Genomic DNA, 16069 nt, shown 5'->3' with positions numbered 1-16069 from the left:
GAGGAATCTGGACCAGATCCCCAAGCAAACTCAACTGGCTCCTCTGGATGTGGAGGAGCAGCAGCTCTACTCCGGCTTCTCCCCCTATCTCTACGGGAGCGCCTCGCCATCCATCCATCAGAGAAAACTCATATCAGCCGCTTGTATTTGGAATCTCGTACTTTCAGTCATGACCCAGAGCTGATGACCATAGATGAGTACTGGGACAAAGATCGACTGGTAAATTGAGAGCTTTGCTCTCTGGCTCAGCTCTCTTTTCACTACAACAGACTGGTGCAGCGACTGTCATGGCTGCACTCCTTCCTCATCCTCAGGCTGTTGGGAGCTAATCAGGTGATGAGGGACACCTGTTTACCTCCCTTTATTAGGAGCTGCTGCCCTCCAGTCTCTGTCAGTTTGTCACAAGCCTTCCATGGAGCAACAACGCTGTTCATGTGAACCTTTTTTGCTGACCTGTGAATCTGTCTCTGAAAAACCCCTGCACTGGAACTTTTAAAACGACGAGTCTTGCCACAGCACCTTTACCTCCTGCCATTTCCTCTTCCTACCTGGACATCCTCCTGCACCACCCTCAACGTCAGCCCTCTGCTGTGCACTCCCTCCATCTCCTCGTTGGCCCCCTCTGTTGATCACCGTTCATGAGTTTTCACCACCAAGTAAGATCCAAACCTGTACCTGTTTGATTACAATACCTCTCCTGCCTGCGTTCCTAACACCTCTCCTTCCTTAGTGCCTGAGCGCCCCCCGCTGACTGAAGGCTGTCTCTCCCGAGTTCCTGGTCCTGCCTGAGCCAAATAAACACTTTAAATACGTACTCCGTGCCTGTGTTTATTGGGGTCCAAGTACAAATCCTTTCAGCGACCTCAAAATGGCTGACGCCGCTCTAAAATGCCTGTCGATCTCAAGCTCCGATCTTCTCTAACATGTTTTGTACCACGATCACATTAGCCACGTTAGAAATGTTAGAATATTCACAACACTTGCAGCAGTTCTAGCAGTCTAGCAGTTCCTAGTGTTAGCTTATGTGCTGGAAGGCAAATTAAAAGAATGAATCACAGAAACAAAAATTATGATGTCATTAAATGTGGGCTACTAAACATTAGATCAATTTCCTCAAAGTCCCTGTTAGTCAATGAATTGATTAATGATAGTAAACTTAACCTGCTAGCTTTAACAGAAACCTGGCTAAAACAGGATGATTATGTTCGGCTGAATGAAGCAACTCCCCCTAGCTATAATAACTATCAGAAATCCAGGATTTCTGGGAAAGGAGGTGGGTTAGCAGTAATTTCAGAGTCATGCTTGATCCTTAACATTAAAGTTATACATATTTATAACTCCTTTGAGAGCATTGTACTATCTATAAATCACCCAAACAGACTCAAAAAGCAGTTTTATTTATAATTATTTATCGCCCTCCCGGGCCGTATTCAGAATTTTTATCAAATATTATTTTAGATTCTGACAAAATCATAATTACAGGAGATTTTAATATTCATATTGATGATTCCAGTGACTGTCTTGGAAACACATTTGCGGCTTTAATAGAAAATGTTGGTTTCACACAAAATGTAAATCAACCTACTCACTGTCACAAGCACACCCTGGACCTTGTTTTAACTCATGGAGTTGAGATTAGCCAGCTGAATGTCCTTCCTCATAACCCCATACTCTCAGATCATTTTCTAATTACCTTTCAGTTTAAATTAGAAAATCCTACTGCTCCAATAAATAAGAAAGAGCTTAAACGAACATTATCTGACCATTCTGTGACCGAATTTAAACTCGCAGTCCAACCAATGTTTAGTAACATGTTGGATAAATATTCTCAGAGCACTTTAAGCCCCGTTGATAATGATCAGTTTGTCAATGATACCATGCAAGCCCTCAGAGGAACACTTGATGCTGTTGCCCCTCTGAAGCTTAAGCTTGTTAGACAAAACAGAGTAGCACCGTGGTTTAACGCTGAAACACGTTCCCTAAAACAAATAACTCGTAAATTAGAAAGAAAATGGCGCCGTTCTGGATCAGAGCACTCTCTGAATGCTTGGAAATGTAGCCTCTTAAGTTATAAAAAATCCCTGCGTAAAGCGAGAACTCAATATTACTCAACTTTAATAGCAGAAAATGCAAATAATCCAAGATTTCTCTTTAGTACTATAGCCAGGCTGACCAGCAGCCACAGCTCGGTTGAACCACATATTCCTGCTACTATCAGCTCTGAAGATTTCCTTCAATTCTTTGATAATAAAATCTCAAATATTAGACAGAAGCTAAATGTGGTTATTCCCACTATCGACCCAAAGCAGGCAGAAGTCGTAGAAATAAAGGCATCCATAGAAACGTCTGTAACATTAGACTGCTTTACTGCTGTCGACCAAGCAGAAATAGCATCAGTTATTACGTCTTCTAAAACCTCCACTTGTCTCTTAGACCCAATCCCCACTAAACTTTTTAAAGAAATCTTCCCCCTTATTAGTGAATCCATATTAACCATAATAAATACCTCTCTAGAGACTGGTTATGTGCCTCAGTCTTTTAAATATGCGGTTGTTAAACCTCTTTTGAAAAAACCCAGCCTGGATCCTGACATTCTAGCCAACTATAGACCAATATCTAATCTCCCATTCATATCTAAAATCCTAGAAAGAGTTGTAGTAAAGCAGCTGCAGTGCCACCTACAGGACAATAGTCACTTTGAAGATTTTCAGTCAGGGTTCAGACCTCACCATAGCACTGAAACTGCACTGGTCAGGGTTACTAATGACTTGCTATTGGCTTCAGAAAAGGGACTAATCTCTGTTCTGGTCCTGTTAGACCTGAGCGCAGCCTTTGATACCATCGACCACAGCATCTTACTCCAGAGACTAGAGCATGACATAGGGATCAGGGGATCTGCCCTCCAGTGGTTTGAATCCTATTTATCTGATAGATACCAGTTTGTTAATGTAAATGGACAGTCCTCTCATTGTACTAGAGTTAGCTACGGAGTCCCTCAGGGCTCAGTTCTAGGGCCCATTCTGTTCACGCTTTACATGCTGCCCTTAGGAAACATAATCAGGAAACATAGCATTAACTTTCACTGTTATGCAGATGATACACAGCTGTATTTATCCATTAAACCTGACCAGAATGACCACCTAGAGAAACTGAATTCATGCATCAGAGACATTAAGACCTGGATGACAATTAATTACCTCCTCCTGAACCCAGAAAAAACTGAGGTCATGATACTGGGTCCTAAACACCTGAGAGATGCTCTCTCAGATCAGATAGTCTCCCTGGATGGTGTAAATGTTGCCTCCAATTCTTCAGTCAGAAACTTAGGGGTTTTATTTGACCAGGATTTATCATTTAAGGCTCACATATCTCAAGCTTGTAAAACTGCATTTTTTCATCTACGTAATATAGCTAGGATCAGAAATATGTTATCTAAAAGTGACGCTGAAAAACTCATCCATGCATTTGTTACGTCTAGACTGGATTACTGTAACTCTTTACTAATAGCATGCCCGAAAAGTTCTTTAAAAAGTTTTCAGCTTGTCCAGAATGCAGCAGCACGATTGTTAGCAGGAACTAGTAGAAGAGAACACATCACTCCTGTGTTAGCCTCTCTCCACTGGCTACCAGTTGAATCCAGGATCAAGTTCAAAATCCTCCTGTTAACCTATAAGGCTCTGAATGGTGTGGCCCCATCCTATATTAGAGATCTCATAGTTCCTTACCAGCCAGTCAGAACACTTCGTTCACAAAATGCTGGACTGCTTGTAGTTCCTAGAATTTCTAAAAGTACAGTTGGAGGTAGAACCTTCAGCCATCAAGCCCCTGTTCTATGGAATAAGCTCCCAGCTCATGTCAGAGAGGCCAGCACAGTTTCTACCTTCAAAACTAGCCTTAAAACATTCCTCTTTGGACAGGCGTTCTGCCAGGCTAGCTAGTAATCAGAGAATATTCCCTCTCCTGTGGTCCTTGTGAGGCTAGATTAATAAACTAATATTGATGCGTTTAAATATAAATTTAGATTTCTATTATGGTTATTTTTCAGATCAGCTCTGGGGTTCTGTTCTCTATTCTCATCTACTTCTCCTCTCTTCTATTCTTTATTTATTGTATTTATTCTCCATGCTTTTGTTGGTGCAGTTCCATTCACATGTTGTTCTTCTTTCCCACTCTCCTCTGGGGAGCGGGAGAGATTTCAGATCCCCGTTGGATCGCCCACTCTCCCACTCTTGGCCGTGGACCACGCCCCCGACACCATCCTGCATCTCTGAGTGAGAGTGATTCCTGCTGGGTCGTCTGTCCTCCTGCTCCTGGTCGTGGACTGCACTTCTGCTTCATCATGACTGTGGACTTCATCATCATCACTCGTCCCTCAGCTTTATCTGAATGAACTCTTAGATACGTAGTTGTAAAAGCTAATCTTTCTTTAATAGTTCTGGTATCGCCTGTCCGTCCTGGGATAGGATCTCTCCCTCATGTGGGAATCCCTAAGGTTTCTTCTTTTTTCCTGACTCAGGTTTTTTAGGAGTTTTTCCTTACCGGGAGGGAGGGTCTAAGGGCAGGGATAACCAGTTTTATTTAGTCTGTTTAGTTTTTAACTATTGTTCATATTTTGAAGCCCAATGAGGCAAATTCCTTTGTGATTTTGGGCTATATAAATAAAATTGAATTGAATTGAATTGAACACTTGTAACACCCAACCTTGTTAGTAACACTTAAAAAAACAGACTAATACCACTAAAACTACTGTTACAGTGACTGCACTAGCTCCCAGCATTACAGTTACATGTCAGAGAACAGACTAATACCACCAAAACAAACTGAACTGTAAGTTCTGATCATGTTCTGCTTTGAATTGTCCTTCGGTCACATCACCTGTCCCTGGGGAGAGTCACCGGGACCTCCTCCACCTATTCCTCAAGAATGACTTGGCCACCTTGGATCCAGCAGGGAATTTTTTGCAACAGTGGCAGGGTTTTCTGCTGCTGCAGTCAACACCATTCCATACGACGCCACACCAGATGGGTTTTCCTGCAGCTATATCCAGTCATATCAAGCCACATCGACCTAATCTGTTCCTGAGGGGGACTGTCGGGGCCATACTTCCAGTTTCACATTCCCGTGGAGCAGGGGTGCCCACATGGTCCTCCAGAACTACCACCCTACCTGTTTTCCAGCTCTCCTTGCACGGCTTGCTGCTGATTACCTGGACCAGGTGTGCTCATTCAATCAGAATGTGGAGACATCTGACTGAGCAAATCAGAAGCTGGCAGGGCTTGGAGATCTGAAAAACAAGCAGGGTGCTAGCTCTCGAGGACCATGTGGGCACCCCTGCTGTGGAGGGTCGCTGGGGCAGCTCCCCTTCATGTGCCTGTTCCTGAGGAAGGTCACCAGGACCGCTTCTTCATGTTCCCTGTCCTCACCCCCCTTGGTTGTATTTCTTGTTCTGGAGGAGGGTCGTCTGGACTGCTCCCCTTCTTGTGTCCTGTCCCTGGGGAGGGTCACTGGGACTGCTCCCCTTCACACCTGATCATAAGGAGGAGTTCTGATACCCCTCACATCTGTCTGGCTGCAGAAACTCTGAATGTTTCCTGGACTTGTTTTTGTTTTGTCCCTCCATGTCCCCTCCTGTCAAGTGTTTTGTTTTTTGGGGGCATCTGAGATCAGGCCTTTTGGGGAGGGGTACTGTGAGGACTGGACTTTGGTTGGGTTTTTGTCAGTTGTGTTGTAGGTTTTGGTCATGTTCTGTTTTGAATTGTCCCTCAGTCACATCAGTTTCAGGTTTGTCATGATTCATTTCAGTGAATTACCCTCAGTGCATTTAAGTGTCTTGTTTTTTAGTCAATTCTGGCTAGATCTTTGGTTCTGTTCTGCTGCTGTTTTGGTTCTCTATGTTTATTTTGTCATGTTTCAATTCATTCAATATTTTAAGTTTCTGTCACCAAGTCCGGTCTCCAGTGTTTTGGTCCTCCTCCACCACTTCCTGACTGTTAGCTATGTTAGTGCATTTACAAAAATCATCCAACCTTGTTTTTTCCTGTTTTTTATGGCTGTTAAATCAAATTTCTACAGTTCAATACTTCTCTGAACCAGAATGGCTCCATATATAAAAACTTTTTTTTTTTTTAAGTGTGACTTACAGTACAGAAATAAAGCATCTAATAGGCCCCATTCTAAGCTGTGTGCCATTAAGACTTCTTTTCAAATTTGCACTGTGACTATTAGGATCCTGCAGAAACGCCCACTCAAAACCAAGTTGACCCATGAATCAGCCTTCAGTCGCCAGTTATCTAGAAGGAACAGAGCAGGCTTTTATCCCCTTTTTAATAAGACGGGAACATTTTCCGTGTTGATTTCTGCATACCTCACACTTCTGTGTCAACTTGGCTCAGAATGGCAGATTTGCAGGTAAAGCAGTGTGACATAGAGTATAAATGCTATAAAGCCAAGTTCTATATGAAGGTTTGGAGGATGAAGAGGAGATGGAACTTAAATCCCCCTCACTGCTATCACTGTGACATCTTGTTTCTTTTCTCATTTGGGAGATATTGAATCCAGTTGGAGTGCTTGACATTTTATTTGCCTAGTTTTTATTTAACTATTTTATTAAAACAACTCACCATAAAAATGCCATTTGTTTTTTGTGTCAACAGTCTTCATTTTTCATGCATAAAGCACACAAGGAGAAATATCCTGTTGTCTCTCTGGCATTCATCCGTGCAGCCAAACAGGATCGACTGTGCCCTGTTTTCACTTACACCTCATCTGAACGAGTTCATCATCCCTTCAGCTTCACTTCTTGCATGCGATGTTTGTCATCCATCCAAGAGGCCTTGATGAAGCATTCCTTCTGCTTTTCTTGTTCCCTCTTGTTCTTTATTCAAAACAGTAAACTGGACTCAAACTCAGCAGAAACAGCTTCAATATATGGGAAAGGATTCATATGCATTAGGGTTTTTGTAAAACATCTTTAAATCTTAATTTAAATGTGTATGTTTATATCTCTCATCAGTAGTTGGACATTTTTGTAGCTTGTATAAACTGTAATAAGACTTGTGGGTATTTTTCTTGAGTATCTCATCCGTAGCACATTGCTGTTGTGAAGTCAAATGACACGCCTTCTGCCAGTGAGGCGTTTCTGAGCTTCACTGAAACTTTAGTGTGGATCATAACATTGCCATCTATTGGAGCGCTGATGCAAAAGCAAGTGGAGCCTCAAATGTTCAGCCACCCCTCATCTACCATTCACTGATTGCAAATGAAGCCTAACATTTACGCCTAATGTTTACACATCAGTGCAAACCTCTTCTCTGTGCAACTAAAGAAAAACACGTCTGACTGCAAGTTTGGCTGCGTTTTATTTTGTAATTCCCCATGCACTGCTTTCTTTGCATCGTCCATGTGATGTGTTACATTTGCACAAATGCATGAGGTATGTACAGTACGGGGACCGTACCAGTGTGTGATTGTGATCTGTTAGTATTTCCGTTGCAACTGTGTGTGGTTATTTATTATTAGTGTAAAAAGAAGAACCAGCACATATTTGGTGTGGTTTTCCTTCCACACCTCCTTAAAAGCCTTTGAAGAACAAAACCCCAAACCCAAGTGTATCTAAAATACATTTTAATCTTGCTGAAATTGTTTTTCACAATATTGTTTACAATATTAGTCCGTCTTCATCTCTTCGCCCTCATGGGGGTCGTCATCCTGACACAGAGCTGTACAATCACGTTCATGTAAATTGTTCTACATCAAGGCACAAGACAACAGCCGTTGTGGGGGGTGGGTGGGGGGCTTGGGTAGGCTGATCTTTAGTGGCGTCCCTCCGGCACACGGGATAGCAGGGAGGAAGACGTTCGCTGGACAATGTCAGGGATGGATCGGACGGATGTACACATGAGTGGAGGAAAATAAGGAAGTGATAACCAATGCTGCTTTCAGTTTATTTCCCAATAATATTCATGTATAAAAGAGGAGATTTTTTTAAGGAGCTCTTTTGTTCATATACACAAAGTAAAGTGCTACTTTTTTTTTTTTAAATCTTTTTATCTCTTATTTGCCAAAATCAAAACGAGTTACTAACAGGATGGAAATGGAGATGTCCATTTTCGTTCCCGGTAAGAATCTTGATGAGTGGATAAAGGGCCAGTTTGGTGTTTATTTTCTGCTCAGTTAGGATTTTCTCTGTTTTCTCTCTTTTTTTTTTTTGTTCACACATCTTTTTCTGAAGTTTTCGTCTCAGGTTTTGACCTGGAAAATTAGAAAACAAAGAGATCATATTTAATTACTTAAATAATCTCTGTGATATTAAATGCTGCTCATTTATTTATGGATACATTGATGGTCCATTGATAGAAAAAACAAATCTTCATATCAAAACAAAATTAAATCATTTTTGCAAAATAACGTACCATTTTCCTTGTGGGGAATCTCACATCTGGATGCTTCTCCTCCGCCTCCCGAAGGCTTTGGCACCGACGTTGGTGGGGACGAAGTTGCTGTTGCCCATTCCCCCCGATCGGCTGAGGAAGTCTGCCAGCCGGTGAGTCACGCAGGTGGCTGTGTTGCAGGCTCGCTTCTGTGCTGTAACACTGCTTCAGGAGAGCACAAGAGGGTTAACGCCAAGATCAAAAGTCCCCCAAACTACAGCCAAAGACACGCCACAGACTGTTTATCATGGGATCGTAGTTACTTCACTGCACAGGAATGACATTAAAGCAGGCATGCACATAATTCCGTCTTACCTTTGGAACTGAAGAGGGCTTCTCTTTAACTTTAAAGACTCTTAAATAAGGTGATGGCTTTTTTAACACGTCTTAGAATGAAAACCGACTAAAACATTCTGGTATAAAAATACATTTATTGAACAACATTGATGGCGTGGCATGAGTGGATCATTTTCTTGGTGAATCTCTCTCAACTCTTGACTTTCGTTGGCTTTGGAACGCTATCAGATGACTCTACATGCTGTACAGAGATGGATTTCAAAAGTGGCACCTGACAAAAGTCTGATTATCTCAGATGGAAGGAAGAAATTATTCTCTGCCAAATGAACAGGGAAGAGAAAAAAAGTCACATTCTTGTCTTGTCAATCACGCAGGTAAGTCGGCATGCAACTTGCCAATCGTAAAACTGAAAACTGGGATGAGGAAGATGGCGGGGAGGGAGGTAAAGGAGGAGGAAAAATGAGGAGGAGGAGGAGGAGATGCGGTTAGATGCTGTCAAACGTCTCGCCGTAGCTTGCATAGCTGTCACTCCCAGGCGCACTGCGCTTCTTGCCGGGCGTTCCTGCTCCCACGTTTGTGCGCGGGAATGTCTGCAACTTATGCAGCTCCTGAGACAGCTTGCCCAACACGCAAGTGCTGAGGTTGGAGCAGCGCTTGGTTAGGGGCCTGTCCATGCTGCTGGGGAGGGGACACACAGAAGACATGCACAGAACAGGCTCATAGGTTTGGGAAAACATGCAGATGGATATATATATATTATTTGAAATTGCTTTCATTAAAACAGAGTTACTTCACATGCATGTCTAACTCATGCTAGGACAGCTATGAAAACAGAACTGTTCCAGACTTTTACAGCACCATGCCACCACTCCTTTCCAAAGATTCTAAGAGGTGCTCATCTGTCCCATCATGCGGCAAAACCCCACCCACCATACTCTGTCAGGAGCCTCAAGTTCAAACAGAAACCCGACGCTTTCCACTGTCATGCAGCTTCTCATGCACACTTGTCCACTCTGATAGACCGTTCACATGCCCAGCAGGCAGTCGCCATCGACCACACAGTCAGGAAGTTCACTCTTCCATGCGGGAGAAGGGCCATGACAGAGAATACAGATCTTTTTTTAAAAACTGTTTTTTTGTGTTTTCCTGTCCTCTGGTCGTCAGATCAGTACATACCTTTAGGTCTGATTGAACCGTCTTCAGTGGAGTAAAAGTGAACCAGTAGATAATCAACCACCATGAAACATGGGTGAGCTTAGCCCGGAAAAACATCTTATGTCCGAGAGTAACCCATAGATTGAGTTTTAACGGGTACCTTTCTCTCTTTGTATCAGTCAGATTCTGAAAATAAATACATTAAAAAAGAACAGATTCACATGTACCTGTTTCCCTCGCTAGCCTGCTGCTCCAACTCCTCTGCCGTCATCTGCACAAATTCCTTGACGATGGCGTTGAGTAACCTTCGTGCCTCGTAGTCCGTGAGCGTGACTCGGTCTGACATGGACTCTAAACCCGGTCTGTTGTAAGGGGGGAGGTTAGAGGTCAGACGGGAGGGAATCTTACATCGGAGTTTTGACCTGCTGTCTAAAGGAGGGATGCATGAGCATGAGCTTTAAGGTTTTCCAGCAGGCTGGTGGAGAAATGACATTTATGCTAAAGGGCCGCCGGCCAAAAACTCTCTGAGGAAAGAGCCTCATTTGAGAAAGAGGCTGGTGTTCAACCAGCCGCACAGAATCGATGGCTTCATGAGAACGGTGCGGGAGTGGCTGGAGGGGGGGGGTCACAGACATATTCATAAAGCTCATTTATCTTAAGTAAACGGAAGTTTTCTCTCTGTTTTTATGAAGTTCAGTTTAATTTATTTGCTAAACACTCTCTAAAAGAAGAGAAATAACAAAAACAAGCGAGAAATCAAACTGAGTTGTGATGCAGCCGTTCAAAGCTGTGTTAAAGTATTGGTGAATTCATTTAGAAAAATCATAAATTTTTCTGCTTTCAATTACATTAGAGTCATTTTGGACCCAAAGTGGTCATCAGGGTTTAAAGATCTACAGACTCTGCAGACTGTATACTTAATCTTGCATGCTAACAAACACCTCAAACTCCTTCCTGTTGCATTTTTCTACCCAAAACATTTCTGCTAAATGCAGACTGGAAATCAAAGATCAAATGGGAGCAGTTTCTCACCTGGCAGGAGCAGCTTGTGAGCAGTACATCTGGCAAATGACCAGGGCATAGGCAACAAGGAAAGCAGAGATCTTCAACATGACCATGGTCCCCTAAACAGCAGAAAGAGACAACCCCATCAGCTGCTGCGTTCAGTAGAGCGTCTGCAGGGACACTTGTTGGCATCTGATCCGCTCCTTCTATGGGGAGGAAAGTTGCAGCGTGAGAACCGCGCCTCTCCGGTGGCGGCGCAGCAGTCCGCTCTACTTTCCTCCATTAAAAAGACACTTTTTCCCAAATTATCCAGCTGAGAGGACAGGACACGCAGTTCCCCATCCCGTCCGTGTCCATGCCGTCAGGTCGGATGAGGGTTAGGCAGACTCTGCATTGATGGTAGAAGTTGCAGAGGAGGAGGGGTAAAGAGGGAGGTGTGTGTGTTGGGGGGGGCTCCCTAAGGGACCAGTGCATTAGTGTAATAAGCTGCCAGCACTCCCTCTCGTACACACTCGTGCATGGTCTCGCACACACATTCAAAGCTGCTCCTTCTGAAGGTTTTTCTCGTCTGCTGGAGCTTTTATGCCATTATTTTCAAATACCTCCTTACTCATTTTCTACCCCTTTTCCCCATACCCCCCCTCTGTAGCTCACTATCTGACCTTCCTCCAGTAGGAGACTGGACCCACACCAAGAGAACAGCACGGATTATGGTGACCCAGCAGTCAAACTCCATTTCCGTCACCGCAGCTCCTGACCCTCACTAAGGTCCAACAGACAATCAAAGTCTGCGCCCAACACGAGCAAGAGCCAACACTCACCTTCAGCCGAAGTCACCCAGCAAAACAAAAAATAAGAATCTCTTGATGAATCTTTGAGTAAACTTTCTCTCAACTTGTAGGACAACTCTTGATTCTGTTGCATGCAGCACCAACGCACCAGCCTATATATCCCACCACTTGGATTTGTGCATTGACTGTGTAGGTGTTTAATTATGAGCCGGCAGCCAATCAGATGGCTGGGATGCCACGGCTAACCAATGGGATGGCTCCCCTCTGTCCCGACTCACTAACAAGAGATATGGCTTTGGTGCTGACGTCATTCCTCAGTCACTAAGTGCCCCATTCACAAAATCCTCCAGTCGTTTGGACCGTTTTCCTTTCCTCCATTTGCATTGATGTCACTAATTAAATATCGGCCGAAGCAAAGCGGCTGGAAAAACTTCAGCAGCAATAAATATTTGAAGAAGTTTCCCAAAAAAAGTGTAAGATTTGATGCTGTCTCAAATGCCAAATCATTGAGGGTACCTGCACCCCAACCCGCCCCCACCCTCACCAGGAAGCATTTGCAGGCGGGGCCATCTACTGGGGAAGGGTGTAAACTACACACTGACGCACTTCCAGCCTCTTCATTCATAACACTGCGTAAAGCCTGAATGTCTTTAAATGAGTGGATGGAATCAGCTTCTTATTGATTTGATTTGAGCTGCTTCTCTAGAAATGATCAACTCCTGGGACTTCACGAGTCAACGTTTTGATTGACTTTTCTTCCAGTGAATATTTAGTCATCCGAGCGAATGAGATTTGACAAGTGTGACATCCTCCCTCTGCTCTACAGCTTCATAGTTAATAAAGTGATCCCACAGTGGCTTCAGTAATGAGCGCTGCTGCCTCGGCCTCCCCCTCTCCTCCTACACGCTGAGTAAACTGCCAATCGATGACAGCCGGCAACAAGAGTCGTTTCTCAAAAGCAATTACACAACTGTTTGTTGGGCACCATTGTGCGGCCGCCCTGCCTTTTCATTAGTGGGCCGGGTGTTTGTGCGTGTCACATGAGCATGTTTGAAATGGGAGTACATGCTCCTGTGTTTGCTCTGTGCAGAGCGCTAAATGAATGGGCATCAAGTGAATGTGTGTGTGTGTGCGAGACAACATGTCGGAGGGAGCCAAAGGGAGGGGTTGCCTCTCCACGTTTGCGTCACAGAGGAACCCCATTAGACTGGATGAGCCTTTTAGTGCTATTGAGCCACATGGCTCAGCCTTGTCAGCCACTAAGTCATTGCTGAATAGACATCTGCCGGATCTGAAGCCACATTTATGCACTTGAATCTGGATCTGCATATCTGCAGCCGTAGGCAGCTTGGAGCCAGCGACATCAACAACCTTTACTTTTCATTCACTTTTTATTTCACTTTCAGGCTCGAGAGCTTCCGCTACAAACTTCTGCAAAGAGAAACCAGTTATGCAGACATTAGGTAGAATGCCAAGAAATGTTAGAAGAAAAGAACATTTTCACAAAAATGTTTTACAATTTAAATAATAAATGACTTTTATTTCATTTTTAAGCTGGAACTCATAGAATAGAATAGAATAGCATAGAATCTTTATTCATCCCAAAGGAAATTCAACATTGACAAAGCAGCTTATTCCACAACACCAACACATCCATTAAAATAGAGACATAAAAACATTTAAAACATTCATTTCTGTACAAAAAAAGCTAGATGTTCTTAAAATGGGTTCACAAACTCTTAAAAAAAAACATTTTGACAAAAATGTTTTACAATTTTAATAAATGACTTATTTCATTTTTATGTAGAATAGTAAAGAAACATGATGTTTGCACATTTTGAGTTTAAGCTGGAGCTTGGAGAATGGAATAGAATAGAATAGAATCTTTATTTATCCCAAAAGAAGTTCAACAGTGACAAAGCTGCTTATTCTACAATACCAACACTTCCATTAAAATAAAGACATAAAATAAAAACATTTAAAACATTAATTTGTGAAAAAAACAAACAAAAATACAAAGCTAGACGTTCCAATAGTGAGCTCACTAGATCTATATTGCAATGGAAGGACGGAGTCTTTTGGATCCATGTGCAAACGTTTTACTGAAGTTGAGCATGGGCAGGACATAATACATAGTCGAAATCCAGGCAAAGGTCAAAATCACACGGGCGAGGCAGATTAACTAGAAAACAGGCAAAGTAAGGGAACCTCCTACGCCGAGGACGACCACAGGGTCGAGGAGCCGGTTTGTCCGGATGATCGCGATGGAAGTCCGAGAGCAACGAGGGGTCAAGAATGTCGTCTGAGGAAACCCAAGAGCGCTCCTCAGGACCGTACCCCTCCCAGTCCACCAGGTACTGGAGCTGACCACCACGGCGCCGAGAGTCCAAGATCACATTGACCCGATAGGCTTCTTCCCCGTCCACCATCAGAGGAGGGGCGTCGACATTGAAGGCTCCGGCCCGTGTCACCTCGTCACGTGGTTCCATGGCGGGTTTTAGCAGGGAAACATGGAAAGTGGGGGAGATCCGATATTCAGGAGGAAGTCTAAGACGGAAAGAAACATGGGTGACTTGCTTAAGTATTTGGAAAGGTCCAACAAACCTGGGGCTGAGTTTTCTGCATGGTAGTCTCAACCGGAGATCCCTTGTTGACAGCCAAACCCACTGACCCGGCAGCAGACAAGGACCTTTACGACGGCAGCGGTCAGCCTGGTCTTAAAAGCGGCAGACAGCGTGTTGCAACTGTACGTGTGCAGCCTCCCAAGTCTCCTCACAGTCATCTACAGCAGGTAATTCAGTGGGTTCTCCAGTCCAAGGGAAAAATGGTGGCTGGAACCCTAGAACACACTGAAACGGAGTGAGCCCAGTGGATGCTTTCATCAATGAATTCTGAGCATATTCCACCCAGACCAGGAACCGGCTCCAGTCTTCCTGGTGCTGACTGCAGTACGTTCTGAGGAACCTGGTTACCTCTTGATTAAGTCGTTCGACCTGGCCGTTAGATTGGGGATGGTGGCCTGAGGTTAGACTGATGTTAATGCTCAAGCCCCTACACATCGCCTGCCATACTCGAGACGTGAATTGTGGACCTCGGTCCGACACAATGTCTTCAGGCAGTCCGTAGTGGCGGAAGACGTGAGTGATTAGTTGCTCAGCGGTTTCTATAGCAGTGGGCACCTTGGGTAGAGGTAGCAGACGACGGGCCTTTGAGAAGCGATCAATAACGGACATGATGGTGGTGTTACCTTGGGACCGTGGTAAATCTGTGATGAAATCCACCGCGATATGGGACCAGGGGCGCTGAGGTATCGGCAATGGCTGGAGGAGACCGGCAGGAAGTTGGCGAGGGGACTTTGCTTGTTGACATGCTCTACACTCCATGACAAACTGGACCACATCAGCCTGCATTGTAAGCCACCAAAAGGAGTTTCGCATTAGAGCATGAGTGGCAGCCATACCTGGATGTCCTGCGACTGGTGTATCATGAACCAGGTGCAACACTCGCTGACGATGGACAGGAGGCACGTAGACCCGATCAGGTGGACAGGATGGTGGAGGTGGGTCTGCAGTGTTACATTCTGCCAGTTCGGTCATTATGTCCCATTGAATTGGAGCCAGGATTAAGGAGCCAGGTACAATGTTCTCTGGAGAACTAGTCCTGTCCACATCAGTGTCGTGCAGGCGAGACAGGGCATCCGCCTTCCCATTCTTGGAGCCTGGCCTATAGGTGATCTGAAAATGAATGGCTATATTGACTTATTTCTCGGCAAAAAATGCAAACTTTAAAGACATTTTTTTCAAAAACTATACAGTAAAAGTACACAGGTCTTTGTAAGGTAATAGAGGGTGACCTGTAGAAAAAGGATATAGTATCCAAGCCCTGGATTTATGGACCAAAATCTATTTATTTACATTCAAAGATGACCATCGTAACATATTTCCCATTAAAAATGCAAAGTTTAAGTACTATTTTTTCAAAAACTATACAGTAAAAGTACACAAGTCTTGGTGAGGTAATAGAGGGTGACCTGTACAACAAACATATAGTGTCCAATGCCTGGAATTATGAATCAAAATCATTTTAGTCAAATTCAAAAATGGCTATTTTGACTTATTTCTCGTCAAAAATGCAAAGTTTAAAGACATTTTTTTCAAAAACTATACAGTAAAAGTACACAAGTCTTTGTGAGGTATTAGAGGGTGACCTGTAGAACAAGGATATAGTATCCAAGCCCTGGAATTATGGACCAAAATCTATTTATTTACATTCAAAGATGACCATCGTAACATATTTCTCGTCAAAAATCCAAAGTTTAACTACTATTTTTTCAAAAACTATACAGTGAAAGTACAGAAGTCTCCTCGAGGTAATAGAGGGTGACCTGTAGAA

The 16069-nt window shown here is 43.6% G+C and overlaps 1 protein-coding gene and 1 long non-coding RNA gene across 5 annotated transcripts; one reads left to right on the top strand and one right to left on the bottom strand.

The window, feature by feature from the left end:
* Positions 1 to 267: 267 nt before the first annotated feature.
* Positions 268 to 814, top strand: LOC118598917. The gene is made up of 2 exons (XR_004948148.1): positions 268 to 656; positions 731 to 814. It is a non-coding gene; the product is annotated as an uncharacterized LOC118598917 (long non-coding RNA).
* A 6525-nt stretch (positions 815 to 7339) lies between these two features.
* On the bottom strand, positions 7340 to 11946 carry LOC112151690 (calcitonin gene-related peptide). Of its 4 annotated transcripts, none has more exons than XM_024280703.2 (5): positions 11708 to 11933; positions 10914 to 11005; positions 10109 to 10243; positions 8412 to 8594; positions 7340 to 8250 (listed from the first exon to the last, which is right to left on the bottom strand). In XM_024280703.2, the coding sequence occupies exons 2-4, from the start codon at positions 10997 to 10999 to the stop codon at positions 8432 to 8434; spliced, it is 384 nt and encodes a 127-aa protein (XP_024136471.1). In that variant the 5' UTR covers positions 11000 to 11005; positions 11708 to 11933; the 3' UTR covers positions 7340 to 8250; positions 8412 to 8431. The 4 variants fall into 4 exon arrangements, with proteins under 4 accessions (XP_024136471.1, XP_024136472.1, XP_024136469.1 ...); XM_024280704.2 differs by having other exon boundaries at positions 8412 to 8591; positions 11708 to 11927; XM_024280701.2 differs by lacking the exons at positions 7340 to 8250; positions 8412 to 8594 and adding an exon at positions 8604 to 9404 and having other exon boundaries at positions 11708 to 11946.
* Positions 11947 to 16069: the final 4123 nt, after the last annotated feature.

Source organism: Oryzias melastigma, linkage group LG6, assembly GCF_002922805.2.
Source record: "Oryzias melastigma strain HK-1 linkage group LG6, ASM292280v2, whole genome shotgun sequence".
In the NCBI taxonomy this organism is placed as follows: Eukaryota; Metazoa; Chordata; class Actinopteri; order Beloniformes; family Adrianichthyidae; genus Oryzias; species Oryzias melastigma.
The sequence above is the reverse complement of the archived record's forward strand: the minus strand, read 5'-3'. Positions and strand labels throughout refer to the sequence as shown.

Coding starts and splice junctions, on each gene's coding strand:
- LOC112151690 (XM_024280701.2), bottom strand. CDS start 10,999: ATGGTCATGTTGAAGATCTCTGCTTTCCTTGTTGCCTATGCCCTGGTC. Junction 10,244..10,913: donor TCACAAGCTGCTCCTGCCAG/GTGAGAAACTGC, acceptor CCCTTACAACAG/ACCGGGTTTAGAGTCCATGT. Junction 9,405..10,108: donor CAGGCTAGCGAGGGAAACAG/GTACATGTGAAT, acceptor TCCCCTCCCCAG/CAGCATGGACAGGCCCCTAA.